Source organism: Plasmodium falciparum (genome assembly GCF_000002765.6).
Source record: "Plasmodium falciparum 3D7 genome assembly, chromosome: 13".
In the NCBI taxonomy this organism is placed as follows: domain Eukaryota; phylum Apicomplexa; class Aconoidasida; order Haemosporida; family Plasmodiidae; genus Plasmodium; species Plasmodium falciparum.
Window position 1 is genome coordinate 1,559,909 of NC_004331.3, and position 17,592 is coordinate 1,577,500.

The window sequence follows — 17,592 nt, forward strand, 5'->3', positions numbered from 1 at the left end:
CTAAATAGTTGTATATTCTTTAACCAACAACAAAAAAAAAAAAAAAAAGCTATATTTTTCCTAATAATGATTTTTTTATACTTAATGCTAACAGTTCAAAAAAATGCTTCACATATTAAATATGTTATTCTCAAAAAAAAAAATCTTTTCATATATTTAACATTTCGAAAATTAATTACAATATATACAAAAAGTTATATATAATTATTATACACCTATGTATATATATATATATATATATATATATAATAAAATATAACCGATTTTATTTTCTAATGCTATTTTAAACATTTAAAGTTAATTTTTTTGATTTATATTTCATTTAACAAAGCATACGCAAAATATATTTTTTTTTATTTTCTTTTATTTTTCAAATAGGAATAATATAAAAATGTGTACAAAAATTAAGAATAACAGAATAAGAATTATTAGTACTTATAAATATTATATTGTTTTTAATTAATAGAAGATCGATCAATCATAAAAAAAAATAATAATAAAATAAAATAAAATAAAAAAGAAAAAAATAAAATAAAATAAAAATAGAATAGAATAGAATAAAATAAAATACGTTTCCATATCAATTTTGCATCTCTCCCCCTTCATTTTTAAAGCTTCAATGTTATTCAAACATATTTTTCACATGAAAAAAAATAAAGAAAAAAGAAAAAAATAATGCCACTCCTATCAAAATTCCATTTGTTATAAGATATAAATTTATTTAAGACCTTTTCATTCTATAGAATGATAATTGTAAATTTTATATGACCTTCTTATACTATATATATATATGTTATATATTATATATATATATATATATATATATATGTATATTTTTAAAATGAACTTCAAACATTCTCAAATTATTTATATTATAAAAAAGGTAACATTTTATAAATTTTTCATTTAACAAAATATACATTTAAAAAAAGAAAAAGAAAATAAAGTAACAGCTCTTATTCATGCAACAAAATAAACACACACACACAAACACAAAAAAATAAATGGTAAAAATAAAAATAAAAACATTTTTTTTCTTTTCAGGCAAAAAATATAAATTTACATATATAAATATATATTTTGTTCAGGCAAAAAAAAAATAATATATATTACTTGTTCAGGCGAAAAATATAAATATACATATATAAACATATATATTTTGTTCAGGAAAAATAAAAGAAAATATGAACATTTATAAATTTTCAGTTCAGGAAAAAAGAAAAAAAAAAAAAAAAAAAAAAAAACACACATACACACACACACATATATATATATATATATATATATATATATGTATGTTTGTGTGCACACATAAATATTATATATAGATTTATATATAAATCCATTTAAAAGTGACTTCTATCCAACTTGACCAAATATTCTATATCTGCTGGATTCCTACTTAACCATCTTTTTGGTACTTGTGTAGGTAAAAACCAATCTACTTCGTCAATATTTTTTGTAATGGACGATTTCAAAATGAGTTTTAAAAATTCATGTCTCATTTCTTCAAAACTTTCATATACTTCATTTCTTTTTTCAAGCATGTAACCACATGCCTTATTATGGTTTAATAATTTATATAATCTTAAATACTTAGCAGAACTTCCATATTTGAATGTAGCTGTATAGATAACTTTGAATATGGTTAAAATATGATCTCTAAATTTGGACGAATTACTTGGTTCGACAAAAATTATATAAGAATTATTTTTAGCCTTTTTACAATTTTGCAAAGAATCTGCTAAACTATTAAACATTTCAACAACTGTTGGTGAAATCTGCAGATCTTCTTCCCAATCACAACTATTTCCAATATCATCCATTCGGCATGTTATATAATCTAATGTACTTTTTGCAAAAATATATTTGAAAGTATATAATTCAATAAAATCTGTTTTAGTATTCACTGGAGAAATATTTGATTCAGCAACTACACCATTTAAATAATTATCTTTATAATATTTCATGCTTAGTATCTTAATAAATTCTACTTTTCTCATAAGATACAAATTTTTTAATTTTTCACATTTAAGAGCTTCTTTACTAGCTTCCCCACTAAATTCTATACCAACATACCTACCAACTGTTCCCCATTTTTCAAACATTTGAACAGCCAAAGGATGATTTCCATGTCCAATTTCCATGATAGTATCATTTTCACTAATTGGTGAGAAAAATTCTTTATTTTTAATTTTGATTTTTTTTATTTTTGATCTTAACATTTCTGTGATTATATCAACAGCTAGTTCTGTAGTAATTCCAGTAAAGGGTCTAGTTTTGTCAATACTTTGTGTGTAAAATTCATCCCAACATTTTTCTTCTTCTTCAGGAATAAAATCACAATGAATTGATGAATTATCATCATTATTTAATATATCACTATTGGTACAACTATTTTTATGTGTATCACTATTTGAAGCCATTTGTTCTTGTTTTATTTGTTCTATATTTTCATTAAGCATTTTATTAATTTTACTTTTAATTAAACGTTCACTTCTTTTTAAAGGACTACACAAATAAGAGACATATTCATCCTTAATATTCTCTGGTAATTCATTCATATTGGATTCGTTCATAAGCCATTTATCTTTAGTGATACTTTCATATGTTTCCTTTTCAATTAAATACTCATTTTTGCTTTTGACAGGTGTACGTATATTAACTAATTCATCACATAAATTTTTTTTTTTTTTGCTATTACTACCTCTGGATTTCACATTGGATGATTCCTTTTTGGTAATATTACGTCTTTTACATCTTTTTGGTGTAGTGTATAAAGATATCTTATCTTCTTTCTCTTTATCACTATAAATATCGGTTTTATCATAATTGCACGGAGTATATACTCTCTTTTTTGTACTATATGAAGTTTTCATATAATTATTATTTTCCTTAAAATTGTCTTCTTCAGTTCTATGAGGTGTTTTATTATAAAAACACATATCATCACTACTGTCTGTCTTATTGGAAAAACTATGTGTCAAGTTATTTAATTCACATGAAGATTCTTTACGTATTAAGGGTAACATTTTTAATAATTCTTTTTTTTTTTGTTCGAAAATTATATCTTCTTGTTTTTTTTTTTTTAAATAATCAACTTCTTCTTTAAAAATTCGAACTAAATTACTATACTTTTTTTTACTATTCAATTTTGTATTTTCAATTTTATTATCACTTGTACAAACTAAATGAGCTCCCTTTAACTTTTCCATTTTTATAACTTGCTATTTTAAAGATATATGAATAATTTATGTATATATATATATATATATACATATATATGTGTTTCTTTATTGATAATTTGACATGTACAACTAAATTTTTATAATTTGTTCATAATTTGTTCATAATTTGTTCATAATTTGTTCATAATTTGTTCAGAATATTATTGCAAATATTTATATTATAATATATAAATAGCTAACCAAAGAGGAAAATACATTAAAATGTTCACAAATATATTATATATATATATTTTTTTTTTTTTTGTTTATATGCTATCAATTTGGTTTATAAACGAAACACCAATCCTGTATACTTTATGTATATACAAGATTTTTAGAAAATATAAAAAAAAAAATAAGAATGACAAATTATCAAATAAATATATATTAATAATATACATACGCATAAAATTTCACACAATAAAAATTAAAATAAAAAAAATGCCTTAAAGATGATTCAATATATATAAAAATTGTATTACATATAAATATACATTATATATATATATATATATATATAAATTGTTTATTTCACCTTTAAGGGTTGCATATATATATTAGATTTAAAAAAAATACGTAAGATTTTTACTTATTTATTTTAAAACAATCATTTATCCAAAAGAATATATAATAAAAAATATATATTATTACTTATCACATAAATATTAAAAATTTATATATTTTTTTTTTTCATTCTTGAATACCAAGAAATGTTTTTTTATTTTCCAGGGTATATTTTAACCCATATATATATGTTTTAAATGGAAAAAAAAAAAAAAAAAAAAAAAAAAATACTGGAAAATTCAATATATTACAATTATATATAAAATAGTCTCTTTTTACAAAAAAAAAAAAAAAAAAGAAAAAAAAACAGAAAGAAAAAAGGAAAAAAGAGTGAAAGAAAGAAATGTATAAAACATAAACATAAAAAATTATGACAGAGAAATATATTAAAAGAAAATCAAAAATAATTATTATTTTATTTCCTAAATGTATTTATATATATATAATATATGATTATATAAATTTATGTAATTAATTTTTTTTATTTATAATTTTTTTTTTTTTTTTTAAAAGGATTATATACATACTTCAAAATATACGTAAACCGAAATTGTAATTTTTTTTTTTTATATATGTGTGTATCTCGAAATATATTATAGATATTTTATTTTTATTTAAATTATATGGTTCCTAAAGGTATTCAGAGATGTTCTTAATATATATTATATATATATATGTATGAAGCACTGTATGTTTATATAAATATTATATTTACAATAAAGAACAGGGTTTGGAATATTAAAATGGTTCACAATATACATTTTGAAATATTTGAAAGAAAAAAAAAAAAAATTTTTTTTGCCAAATTATGTTTTATATATGTTTGAAGTCATCCATGGTCGTATGAAATCATTATATATAAAAAAAAATACATACATATATATATATATATATATATATATTATATATATACGTATATATTTCCTTTATCTATTTATTATTTTATTTTTTTTTTGAAGTGGAGAAATATACGTTAAGAAACTGTTGAAATAATAATATATTTCCAATTTTTTATATATTTCTTTTAAGGGAAAATAAATAAAGTGCAGATATTAAAAGTTGTAATAATGTTATTGATTTAAAGGAATATCATTATATAATATACTTAAGGAAATGATATATTTATAAAAAATAAATAATAATAATAATAACAAAAGGATAAAAAAAAATTACTTAGTTCCTACCTTTGATATTCTTTTTTGCAACATAAATATTTTTATACGAATTTCTTTTTAAATAATTAATCCTGTCTCTGAATCGACTGGTCCTAAAGAAAAAGTGAAGTGTAAATGGATCATATGTTTATATATATGAGTTTTTAGTGCCCTCCCCTTAATAGTTTAATGTACATTCATTCTTTTCTATATTTTATTCTCATTTTTTTTTTTTTTTTTTTGTGGTACCTCTGGTATATTTCTTTTTTCCGTGTTCCTCAAGATGGTCAACACTAATTTGAGTGTATATCTTTAATAATATTATTAATATAAAAATGTATTATATTAAAAGGCATTTAATATATAACTCAACAAAAGGGTATACAAAAATAAACATTAACATATTAAAATATATATATATATATATATATATATATGCATAAATCCTACCATTGAATTCTGTATTTCTCCTTCACAGGGCCAATCAATATCACAAAATTTCAGATAATATTTTTTTTGATTATCTAAAATATTTTTAAATTTTGAAACATTTTTACAAATCGAACTTTTATAGTTTAGTGGTGCTTTACAATAATTAATTTTTTTGGAAGGTATCCATCCTAGCGGGCATGCGAATGAGTAATTGCGTTTGCAATCTTGTTTATCTAAAATGTATATATGTATATATATATATATATATATATATATGTGTGTGTGTGTGTGTGTTTGTGTTTATTTATTTGTAGGTGAACATATGTACATATTTATTTACCTTTAAATGGAAAATCCACGTTACAAGCAAGAGAGTAGGAATGTTTTTGATCAGCGTTCATATCGTCAAAAGAAACTTCTTCTTTGCACTTTAAACTTTTCTTATAATTTTCAGGAGCTCGACAAAATCCATTTTCCATCATAGACCATCCACTAAAATATATATATATATATATATATATATATATATATCATATAAATATAATTTATTTATGAACATTTTATTTATTTTATTTTTTTTTTTTTTAATTTTTATTTTTTTGGTACATTGGACAATCTACATTGTAATCTCTTTGATACTCATTAACTTTAATAGAATATGGCCAATTGACAAGACAGACATTTTCAATATTTTCTTTTTTTTCTTGTGTATTATATTTTTTTAAATTAGATATATTTGGACATGGTCCTTTATAATCTTGTGGTGCTTTACATTTATAGTTACCAATATTTTCCCAGTGCAATGGACATATATCATCAAAATTTGTTGTATATGTAATAGATTTACATTTCCATATAATTCCACATTTTTTTTCCATGCTTTTTTTCTCTTCAAAACTCATATTGGAAAAGTTTATATCCCCTGCGCATTTTTCATTCTTATATATATTTCGACATAACCCTTTACCTATATCTATCCAATTTATAGGACATACTGAATTGTAGTCTCTACCATATGAACACTCCAAGGGCATACACGGCCAGTTTACTTCGCATATTTCTGCCCAGCTTGCCTTTTGCTCATCATATAAATAGATTAATTTGTTTTGTATCTAAAAAGATAAAAGCATTATATATATATATATAATATATATATGTGTGTGTGTGCCTTCTTTTACACCTTATTGCATGGTCCTTCATAAGTTCTAAGAGGAACGCAGCCTGTACTAGTTCGGAAAAAGTGTAGGGGACAAGGCATAGAATAATCCGGATAGCATATCTAATAATAATAAAAAATTTAATATAATAATGTAATAATATAATAATATAATAATATATACTGTATTTATATTTCTAACCTCACTATGGTCTTCCATTTTCTTAAAAAAAAAAAAAAAAAAAAAAAACATACATACATATATTATATATATATATATATATATATATTATGTACATATCTGTTTGTTTCTTTTAACTTGCTTCATTTTTTCAAATTCGTTAGTATCAAACTTTTTGTATATTGTATTTTCGTTCATCGAATTTATAATTTCTGCTTGATATTTTCTAATGTCTTTTATTTCATTTTCATGCTGTTCATTTTCTTTATCACTCTAAAAATATATATTAGTTACAAATAAAAAAAAAAAAAAAAAAAAAAAAAAAAAAAAAAAAACAAATATATAAATAAATAAATAAATAAATAAATAAATAAATATATAAATATATATATATATATATATATATAATATATTTATGATAATGTGTATGTTATTATTATTACCTTTTCTCCAGATAAAGAGAAATTTTCTGCAGCCTCCTCTAAATCGTCGGATAAAAATGCACTGTCTTCTTTTACATCTTCCTCTTCATCCTAAATTTTTCTTATTGGAATATTAAAAAGTGAATTCTTTTGTTTTGTTTTTAAATATGAAATATTCTCCAATGTTTTTAAATACATACTTTAGTTAAACCAGATGGTGGTAATTCGTTAATGTTATATTTTTTTTTAATCACAATACCAACTTCATCAACAACATCTAAAAAGGATAAGAATAATATGAAACCACATTTGAAACATCACATATATATATATATATTTTTTTTTTTTTTGTACCTTTGACGTGCTTGTTAGATTCTATTAATTCTTTTTCTTTTTGCATAATTTTTGTTACACCTTCATTCAATCTTTCTACATTTTTGTTATTCTCAAAATCATTTAATTTGTTTTCTTTATCATTCTTTATATCCAATTTTAAATTCCCAGAAAATGAAAATGTTGCTTTTTTATCTTCTTGATTTAACCAACTCGAACAACACCCCTTCTGTATTACGTTCAAAATTATTACAGAAAGAAGAAAAACAAAACGATAATTCATTACTAGGAATTATAAAAGAAAAAAAATATATATGTATATATTATTTTAACAAAAAAAAAAAAAAAAAAAAAAATGAAAAGTTTTTTAACTTTTTATTTTAACATATAGGTCTTTATATAACAAACACAAAAGAAAGATGAACAGGAAAAAAAAAAAAAAAAAAAAAAAAACAATAAAAAGAAAAATTATACAATATATATATATTATTTACATAATTTATGATAACCTGTTCACATATTATTTACAGGTTCAATTAAAAATATATATAATTTTATAAAAGGCTCCAAACAGCAACATGAAATATAAAACATATATATATAATATATATATATATATATATATATATATATATGTATATCCATATTGTATGTACACATATAATACCAATGTGTTATCCTGTGTAACATACTTTCTTTTCATGAGAATAACATAATTACATTTCTATATTGTCACCATATTTTATTTTAAGTAATAAAATATCTTTTAAAATTATTTATCATATTATTTATTTAATTGTTTTTATTTTTAGGGATATATATTGCACAACACGAAAAAAAAAAAAATAAAAAAAATAAAAAAAATAAAATAAAATAAAATACAATTATGTTTATGAAATAAAAAAAAAAAAAAAAAAAAAAAAAAAAAATATACATAAATATATATATATATATATATATATATATATATTTATTTATTTATTTAATTTTTATTTTTTAATTTTCTTGGAACCAAGGGTGATTTAAAGCTTGCTCTGCTGTTATCCTGCTTTCATAATCAAAATTTAAGAGCTGTCGTAAGAGATCTCTTGCATTTTTATTTGGTAATCCTACACCTGAAGGATCCCTATCCTTAAGAATATTTTGAAACTTTTCATCATCACATGTATAATTTGGTAATATATTTTTTTGATTTTCACTAAAAAAGAGTTTATATTTATTCAAACATATAAGACCTGTATCATTTGGTTGTGTTATATTTTTCTTGTCATATGCTTGGTCATATTTGTGTAGACACATACCATCAGAACATAATGGTGATGATGGTAAGGATATTAAAGATTTATATTTATCCGATATGATATTATAAATATTGTGAAAGGATTGTTTTTTTATATTAATTAAATCGTTGGTAATATAATATTTTAATTTATTCATAATGAAATTATTATTATTATTTGTATATAGTGAATTATATGAAGATTTTGTTGAAAAAAAATGCTTCCTATAAATATGATTAGGTCGATTATAAGGATTGATATTATTATTATGTGAAACATCATGTACATCATTAATAGTTATATCATACCTATCACACTCATGTATTATTTTATTTTTTTTTTTTTTTTGTAAACGTATCAAATTATGTGTAGATTTCTTTACCCAAGGAGTTAAACAGAGCTCAGATAAACTCTGTAAAAATATAGCTTCTTTTAATATATCAATAGGATATTTAGAAAATATTTTTTTTAATCTACGTTCACTTTCTTTATCTTTTACTTCCAATGGATTTTTTGTACCTAAAATAAATTGTAAGAAAACTATTCCGATACTCCACATATCATAATAAGGTAAACGCATAAAATTATTTTTCATATGACCAAATAAAGACTCAGGAGGTTGATAACCATTTGTTTCTTCATCTTTTGAAGGTATAAAAGAAAAGTGTTCATTTTTATATTCAACAGCACTACCCCAATCACCTATACGTACAGTAAATGGTGTAGTTGATGAGACAAATATATTTTCCATTTTAATATCTCTATGCGTTATACCCTTTTTATGAGCTATATATATACCATTTAATATTTGACGTAATAAATCTTTTAATACTAACATACCTATGTTCTGTTTTTTAATACTCCACCATAAAGCACTAGGAGTAACTAAGCCTAAGGTACTAGAAGATGTATCAAATAAATGCTTAGATAATGAATATCCTTCATTTACAAATACTAACCAAAAATAAATGTATTCTTCTTTTTTCTTATTTACAGTTTCATTTATTTCATATTCTTTAAAATATTCAATAAATCTACTTATATTGTCACAATTTTTTAATATCTCACCAAAATATACTTCTCTCATAGCATTCAATTCAGATGTTTCTTCATCTTTGGTTATAAGAAATTTTTTTAATACAACATCTTTATATTGTGAATTCTTATTTATATTTATAGCATACCATATTTCTCCATAAGACCCAGTACCCAACTTTTCTTTCATAGGATAATTTACTCTTCTTGGATAATATCTATTTAGTTCAAATCCTTTTTCTTGTATCTTCATTGGATTTGATAAAAATAAACGTTTTGTAAAATTAATCATCTGGTAATTGTTTTTCAACGGTTCATAATATGGTGTATTGATAATTGGTTTTGTTCCTGAAATTGATTTATTAAAATTTCTCATCATAATCTTCTTTTTTTTTTTTTTTTCATTTTTTTCATTTTTTTCATTTTTTTTTTTTTTCTTCATAATATATTCTTGCATATCTTCATAATCGTAATATATTTGAATATGTCTTGATTTTTCTTTATATAAAGATATATTATTACTATCCTTTTCTTTTTCTTCTTCTCGAATTTTTAAAGCATATAATGACTTTTCTTCTATATCAATTATACATGATTTACATACATAATTATTTAGTTCTACATTATTTTTATTCTCTACACTCTCATCATCAATCGGAAGATGAATAACGTCCAATTTATTTATGTTACTTTTCCTTAACGTTTTCTTTTTTAATATATTTTTTATTTTTTTTATCAGACAATATTTTGAATTCAAAACAGGTTTCCCTTCATAATTTCCATACGCTGTATTAATTTCTTCATGCACAAAAATATTCTCCTCTTCATTTCCATCATATGTATTTATATATTTATTTCCATTTGTAGTTCTCTCTAATTTTGATGAATAGCTAGCCAAGTGTTTTTGTTCATATATTCTTTTTTTTTTTTTTCTTCTTTTTTTTTTTATTAAAATAGCTAGCTGGACATCGAGCTTTTTTATATTCGAATTAAAAATAAGGAAATATTTTTTTATATCCTTTGCAAAAGCAAAGAGTAAATTATTTTTAACATATTCATTGTTATAATTATATAAGGAATCAAATATATTTGTTTTATAATAATATACATAAACATAATCAAAAATTTTGTGAATACCCTTTTTGTAAAAAAGAAGCAAAAATAAATATTCATAAAAAGAGAATTTATTATAATGAACCAAGTTTATTTCTTTTCTTATTCCAAAATAATTATTGTCATAAATTACCTTCTTTTTGAATGAACCTTCATATGGATGTCTATATTTTGAAGAATGCAAAATTGGTTGGGTCCTTTTATGAATAAGATATTTTTTCCTATGAATAAAAGGATTATTCCTTTCAAAATAATTTAAAATATTTTCACTAAACAAAAACAAAAATGAAGAATACAAAAAACGACCAACTATTATTAAATTACACAATATTGAAACATATGTTATGCAAGAGGACAATTTCATTTTTTTTTTTTTTTTTTTTCTATTCGTACATTATATATATATATATATATATATATATATATATATATTATAATAGGCGTACCATTCAAAAGAGGATCATAGTTATGTACACATATTTAACATAAAAACATAAAAATTATAAAAATATAAAAATATAAAAATATAAAAACACACGTAAAAAAATTTATTCATATATATATATATATATATATATATATATATATATATATAACAAAAAAAAACTTGATTGTTTTAGGAAATATTATATTATGTAAATATTAATATTCAAAAATTAATACGTTTAAATAAAATAATAAATATTATATTTTTACATTTCAAAATAAGCTGAAAAATAAAGGGACATTATTATATATATAATAAAATTCATATATGTATATATTATATATATATATATATATGTAATAATTTATATCCACATTATATTCTTCTAATAATGCATATATATATATATATATATATATATTATATAATTTTTTTTATTTATATAATGATTCCATTTTTAATTATAGTAACATGGAATAGAAAAATATAATTGTATTATATCTAACCAAATATATAATACACATTTTATTTTTCATTATTTTGGAGGGGAAAAAAAAAAAAAAAAAAAATTTATAGCATAATGTATAATTATATATATATATATATATATTTATAAAATTAAAAGGACAATAATGTATATCTTTATATTTAAGCAGGATGTATTCCACTATCTGATTATCTTTATTGAGAATCTATTTTCCCCAATGTGTCTTTTCTCCTTGTGTATTATTTTGTTTTTATAATTATTCTTCAATTTAATTATATTTACTTTTGCTTTAAATGTTTTTCTCTATATTATTCAAAAAATATATTTTTTTTCATCACTATAAAACTTTCATAATATATTATGTATATATATTTATATTTATATATTATTTCTTTTGAAAATTATATTCGTACTAATGAAAGTAATAAAAAAGGAACAAAAAAAATCAATCGTGTCAAATAATTTTGATAAGGATAAAAATAAAGATAACAGCCAAAATACAAAGGAATATCTAATATTCATAAAATATAGAATATTAAAGGAAAAAAAATTAAATATTTTATAAATATAATATATATATATATATATATATATATATATATATATATATTTATATTTAAGGTATATACATGATGCCTTATTATAATTTTATTAATAACAAGCTTAATGAAAAAAATAATATAATAACATGAATAATTATATATGTAATAATAAGGTTATAATATGGAAAAAGATATTATATATATTATATATATATATATATATATATATATATATATATATTATAATCAATGTAACTTTTCTGTTCCTTGTGAAAATTATTTTCTTCTTTGTACTATGAGCCTGGTTATGAAAATGGAAAAAAAAAAATAAAACATATACATAACATACATATTAAAAAATAAATATGGTTATGATATGAATACACAACTAACCAGCCTTGCATTGAAGCTTAAACTATTCATTCTACTCTCTAATTTTGTTAATCCCTGTTTATTTTTGAGTGTAGTTTCTATACCCCGACATACGGTTGATAGAATACGAATTATTTTTTTGTCCAATCTCTCAATAGGACTACATACTTCAGCATTATATTTTTTAATTAATTGTTGATAATATTGTGTAAAGGTTCTTGAATATTTATTTTTTGGTAATCTCATCAAATTTGTAAAATCTATTTTTTTTTCTAATTCGTTCATACATTCCTATGACGTCACATAATAAAAAATAAAAAATAAAATGATAAAAAATAAAGTAATTAAAAAATATTATTTGATTTGTGTGGTAAGAAATTCATATATATATATATATATATATACTTATATATTCAACATTTTACTTGTAAGAAGAAAAATGCGTATTTATTCTCTATATATTCTTTCTGTGTTATAATTATATAAATCAACGTCAGGTTTTTATTGTACAATGAATATATAATTCCATCATCAAACGGAAAAACATCTGTTCCTCCTATGAAAAATACATACATATATATATATAAGACAACACAATAAGATGTCCTCAAATGTTTTATAATTGCCTTTCTTTTATATGAATAAAACTTTTTTATTTATCGTTCATATTATTTTTTACGTAGTACATTATATATACCCTATCTTATACATGTATACTATTCTTTTTATTTTATTTTATTAATTTTTAAGTGCACCAGGAAAAGCCGCAATGGACGTAGAACGAAAATATACGTTTAAGCTTTTAACTAGCTAAATAAAATTGAAAAAGAAAAAAATGAAAAATACAAAATGTTATATTTGGACAATTTAAAGAACTTAAGACGCACAAAAATTCTTTGATATAACAATAATAAAAATATCGATAATACTATGCTTATAGAATGAAATCATATATATATATATATATATTTATATATTTTGATAATACCTCAATTCTTAATTGTGAATCAACTTTGATGTGATATGTAAAAATGGGTATCTTATCATTGAAACGAATTATAGATGCATATATAATTTTAAAATTGTCCATTTTTGCTATAATAGACATTTATGCATATACATATATATATTTATTTATTTATTTATTCACTTTAGATTTATTTTACTTACAATTTTAAATATATATATTTCTTAAAAGACTAAATATTTTTATCTTAATTTCTATTTTTCCTTTTAACTCTAACTATAACATTTGCCTGAATTGTTCAGGTAAAAAGAAAAATAGAAAAAAAAAAAAAAATGAACAATTAAGGATAAAAAAAAATAAACCATAATGTATATTGATATATGATCTAATATGATATAAATGAACTTGAAAATATATAAAAATTTTCGCGAAATAAATTAAATTATATATATATGTATATATTATATATATGTATAAATGTGTGTGTATATTTAAAAAAAAAAAAAAAAAATGAATGACCTTCGATATATATATTATTATATATATAATTGATTTTTTTTTATAATATGAGCTTTATAGTAATTTGTCTATTGATAAATATTATAATATTTTATTATTTTATTCTAAAAAGGTACACATATTATTTTATGAGTACAACAGAAAAAGGAAATAATAACACACATTAATAATTATAAATAGTTACAAATAATAATCAAAAGAAATAAAATAAAATAAAATAAAATAAAATTCATTAAATTAAGATATTCTTCATTAGCTATATTCCTATATAGACCTTAATATATATATATGGAACATATTTTTTATATTTACAAATATAATTGTGTTTGCGTAAATGTACGGAAAGACTTGAAGACTTATACAAAGTTACATTTTCTATATATCATAAAAATTGTAAATATTATAAATGCAGTTTTTAAAATAGTAATATAAATAAATAAGGACATATATATATATATATATATATATATATATTTACCAATTCATACAACATTAACAAATGAATGGAAAATATATTTATATGGAATTATTGAAAATAAAAAATAAAGTATTATTTATGTAAACCTTATTTTGTTACATATGACTGTAATATACACCTTTACAATTTTTGAGTCTTTCGCATTATAAATATAGTTTTATTTTGTGTAAATAAATATTTTTTAATTAAATAAAAGAGAACTTATAAGGCAAAACATATATATATATATATATATTTCTTTCTTTTTTTTTTTTTTTTTCATTTTATAATGTTTTCTTTCTCTTTTTTTCATTTTTTTATTTACTTTTAAATTGGAACTTCAATAAAGAAGTATTTATTTTTTTCACTTGATATAAATGTATTAAATGTTTATATATAATTTAATAAATTAATATATTTTTAACGTTTACATATTTATTATATATATATATATATATATATATATATATATATATATATATTATATAAATATTATATTTTCTTTTTTTTTTTTTTTTAAATAAAAAACAAAATAATAAAAATTGACAAAATGACGAAATATCTAGTAATATCATACATTTGGGGATTTAATTAGAAATCATATAAATAATAAAATAAAAATATAAAATACGTTATAAGCAGTTTATTAATACATATAAATATTTTTTTATTTTTTATTTTTTATTTATTATTTTTTATTTTTTTTCTAATTTTTTATTATTTATATTAATAGAAAATGAAAAATGAAACAAACTTATTAATTCCATATTTTTATTGAAAGCAGCGTAGCTCAGAGGAAGAGTGGGGGGCTCATAACCCCCAGGACCGTGGATCGAAACCACGCGCTGCTAGATTTTGAAATTATAAAAAAATTTCACTTCATTTAAAAATAAAATAGAAAAAAAAGTGAAAATAAAATTGTTGTAAAAGGAAAAATATATTTTACAATAAAATAATATAATATATATAAATAAATATATGAATAAATTTATATATATAATAATATATAAGGAAATGAATATTTTTTAATATAATAAAAAAAATATATACATATTTTATATAACTTCATTAAAAAAATATGTGGAAAAATTTGTGTTTTTTTTAATAATTATAAAAAATATATATATATATATATATATTTTTTTTTTATCTCATTAATATTTTAATATATTTATCAATATTATTTCTATTTTTAAAAGACTTATATTTTTATGGTATATAATATTATATACATTTATTTGTATATATTTTGAATGATTATAAAAATATGTATAAAATTATGTAAAGTAGGAAAAACATAAATAAATGTATTATAATATATATATATATATATATATAATACAATATAATGTGAGTTATATCATATCATATTATTCGTATTCATTATTACATATAATTTATACACAAGAAAATAATCTTATAAATGTATATTCATTTATATAATTCTTTTTATTTAAATATACTATAAAATTCTTCATTTTCTTTTTACAATTATAAAATAAATTATAACATATAATAAGAAAAAGAGTTGATTAAGTTTTTTTTTTTTTATGCTCAAATAAAAAGTTTAATCATTTAAAGGACTTCATTTTTGAAAGAATGAATCAATGACTTGGACAATGTCCACATTATAATATATTTAAAATATATAAAAAAAAATAAAAATAAAAAAAATAAAGAAGGTTACGTAAATATAATAATATATATATATATATATATATATATATATATATATATATAATATATGTATATATAAAGAATAAATATTTTAAGACATGAGTCTTTTATCACATATATAAAAATGCATACAAGCATATAAAAAATAATCATGCTTACATATATTTATTTTTAAAATATTATAATAATATATTGGTATAATTTATCTTCGTACTTTTTTTTTTTTTTATCATAATTTCTTTTATATTAAAAAAATAATGGTATATAATTATATTAAGTCCTATCTCAAAAAAATAATATATTAATAAAAGATTTATATATATATATATATATATAATGTTTTATAAGTAATAATTTATTCTCATGATAAATGAAGGAAAATATCAAACTTTCTAATAAGAAATGTATATTTTCTTTTTATTATTTCCATACTTTTTTTTTATCGCTGTAAAATTAATTATTTTATATGAATAAAACACAATAGTTATATATTTTATATATTTGTTCAATTGTTCTTATAATTATTATATTATATTATATATAAATAAAATAATAATCATGTTTTTTTTATATAATATTTTTAAAAGAACAAAGTGAAAAACATAAAATATTAAATGAAAATTGTTGTAATTTAAAAAAAAAAAAAAAAAGAAAAGAAAGGAAGAAAAAAATGGGCTACTCCGGGAATTGAACCCGGGACCTCTCGCACCCAAAGCGAGAATCATACCACTAGACTAAGTAGCCAACTACATATTTTACTTATTAATTAATTATTATAAACATCTTAAAATTAACATGATTTTTATTTTGTAATATATGTTTTATATATATCTTTATATATTTAACGCTCAAGCTTGGATACTATTTATATATTTTGTACAAATTCTTTTTATTTATACATTAATATATTATAAATATATTATTATAAATATATTATTATTTGTAAAAGAAAGAAAAAAAAAAAAAAAACATAAACATAAAATATTTAAATATATCTATATATACATACATTTATATTGTATATATTTAGTGCCTTTTATTTTTACACTTTAATTTATGTTCCCCTCACAAAAATTGATTATTTTTTGCCTATAACAAAATATGTAAAGTGATTAATAATTTAAAGGATAAAAAAAAAAAATATAAGTATATATATATTATATATATATATATATATTTATATATATATATTTATATATATATACATTTATATATTTATATGTTTTATTTTTTAAAACAATAATAAT

General features: G+C 19.2%; 4 protein-coding genes and 2 non-coding genes across 6 annotated transcripts; 1 reads left to right on the top strand and 5 right to left on the bottom strand.

Annotated features, from left to right (window-relative positions):
- Positions 1-1,346: 1,346 nt before the first annotated feature.
- PF3D7_1338700 (conserved protein, unknown function) lies at positions 1,347-3,215 on the bottom strand (the record flags this gene model as incomplete). Its single annotated transcript, XM_001350078.1, has 1 exon — positions 1,347-3,215. One exon carries the CDS (start codon positions 3,213-3,215, stop codon positions 1,347-1,349), a length of 1,869 nt encoding a protein of 622 aa, XP_001350114.1.
- Positions 3,216-5,023: 1,808 nt separating this feature from the next.
- Positions 5,024-7,752, bottom strand: PF3D7_1338800 (CPW-WPC family protein; the record flags this gene model as incomplete). Its single annotated transcript, XM_002809011.1, has 11 exons — positions 5,024-5,058; positions 5,195-5,255; positions 5,396-5,610; positions 5,718-5,869; positions 5,984-6,489; positions 6,558-6,656; positions 6,736-6,756; positions 6,853-6,987; positions 7,158-7,247; positions 7,337-7,413; positions 7,491-7,752. The coding sequence occupies 11 exons, from the start codon at positions 7,750-7,752 to the stop codon at positions 5,024-5,026; spliced, it is 1,653 nt and encodes a 550-aa protein (XP_002809057.1).
- Positions 7,753-8,465: 713 nt separating this feature from the next.
- On the bottom strand, positions 8,466-11,261 carry PF3D7_1338900 (serine/threonine protein kinase, putative; the record flags this gene model as incomplete). Its single annotated transcript, XM_001350080.1, has 1 exon — positions 8,466-11,261. One exon carries the CDS (start codon positions 11,259-11,261, stop codon positions 8,466-8,468), a length of 2,796 nt encoding a protein of 931 aa, XP_001350116.1.
- A 1,461-nt stretch (positions 11,262-12,722) lies between these two features.
- PF3D7_1339000 (conserved Plasmodium protein, unknown function) lies at positions 12,723-13,815 on the bottom strand (the record flags this gene model as incomplete). Its single annotated transcript, XM_001350081.1, has 4 exons — positions 12,723-13,016; positions 13,151-13,281; positions 13,481-13,535; positions 13,714-13,815. 4 exons carry the CDS (start codon positions 13,813-13,815, stop codon positions 12,723-12,725), a joined length of 582 nt encoding a protein of 193 aa, XP_001350117.1.
- Positions 13,816-15,447: 1,632 nt separating this feature from the next.
- On the top strand, positions 15,448-15,519 carry PF3D7_1339100. The gene has a single exon. It is a non-coding gene; the product is annotated as a tRNA-Met (tRNA).
- A 1,498-nt stretch (positions 15,520-17,017) lies between these two features.
- Positions 17,018-17,089, bottom strand: PF3D7_1339200. The gene has a single exon. It is a non-coding gene; the product is annotated as a tRNA-Pro (tRNA).
- Between the last annotated feature and the right edge of the window lie 503 nt (positions 17,090-17,592).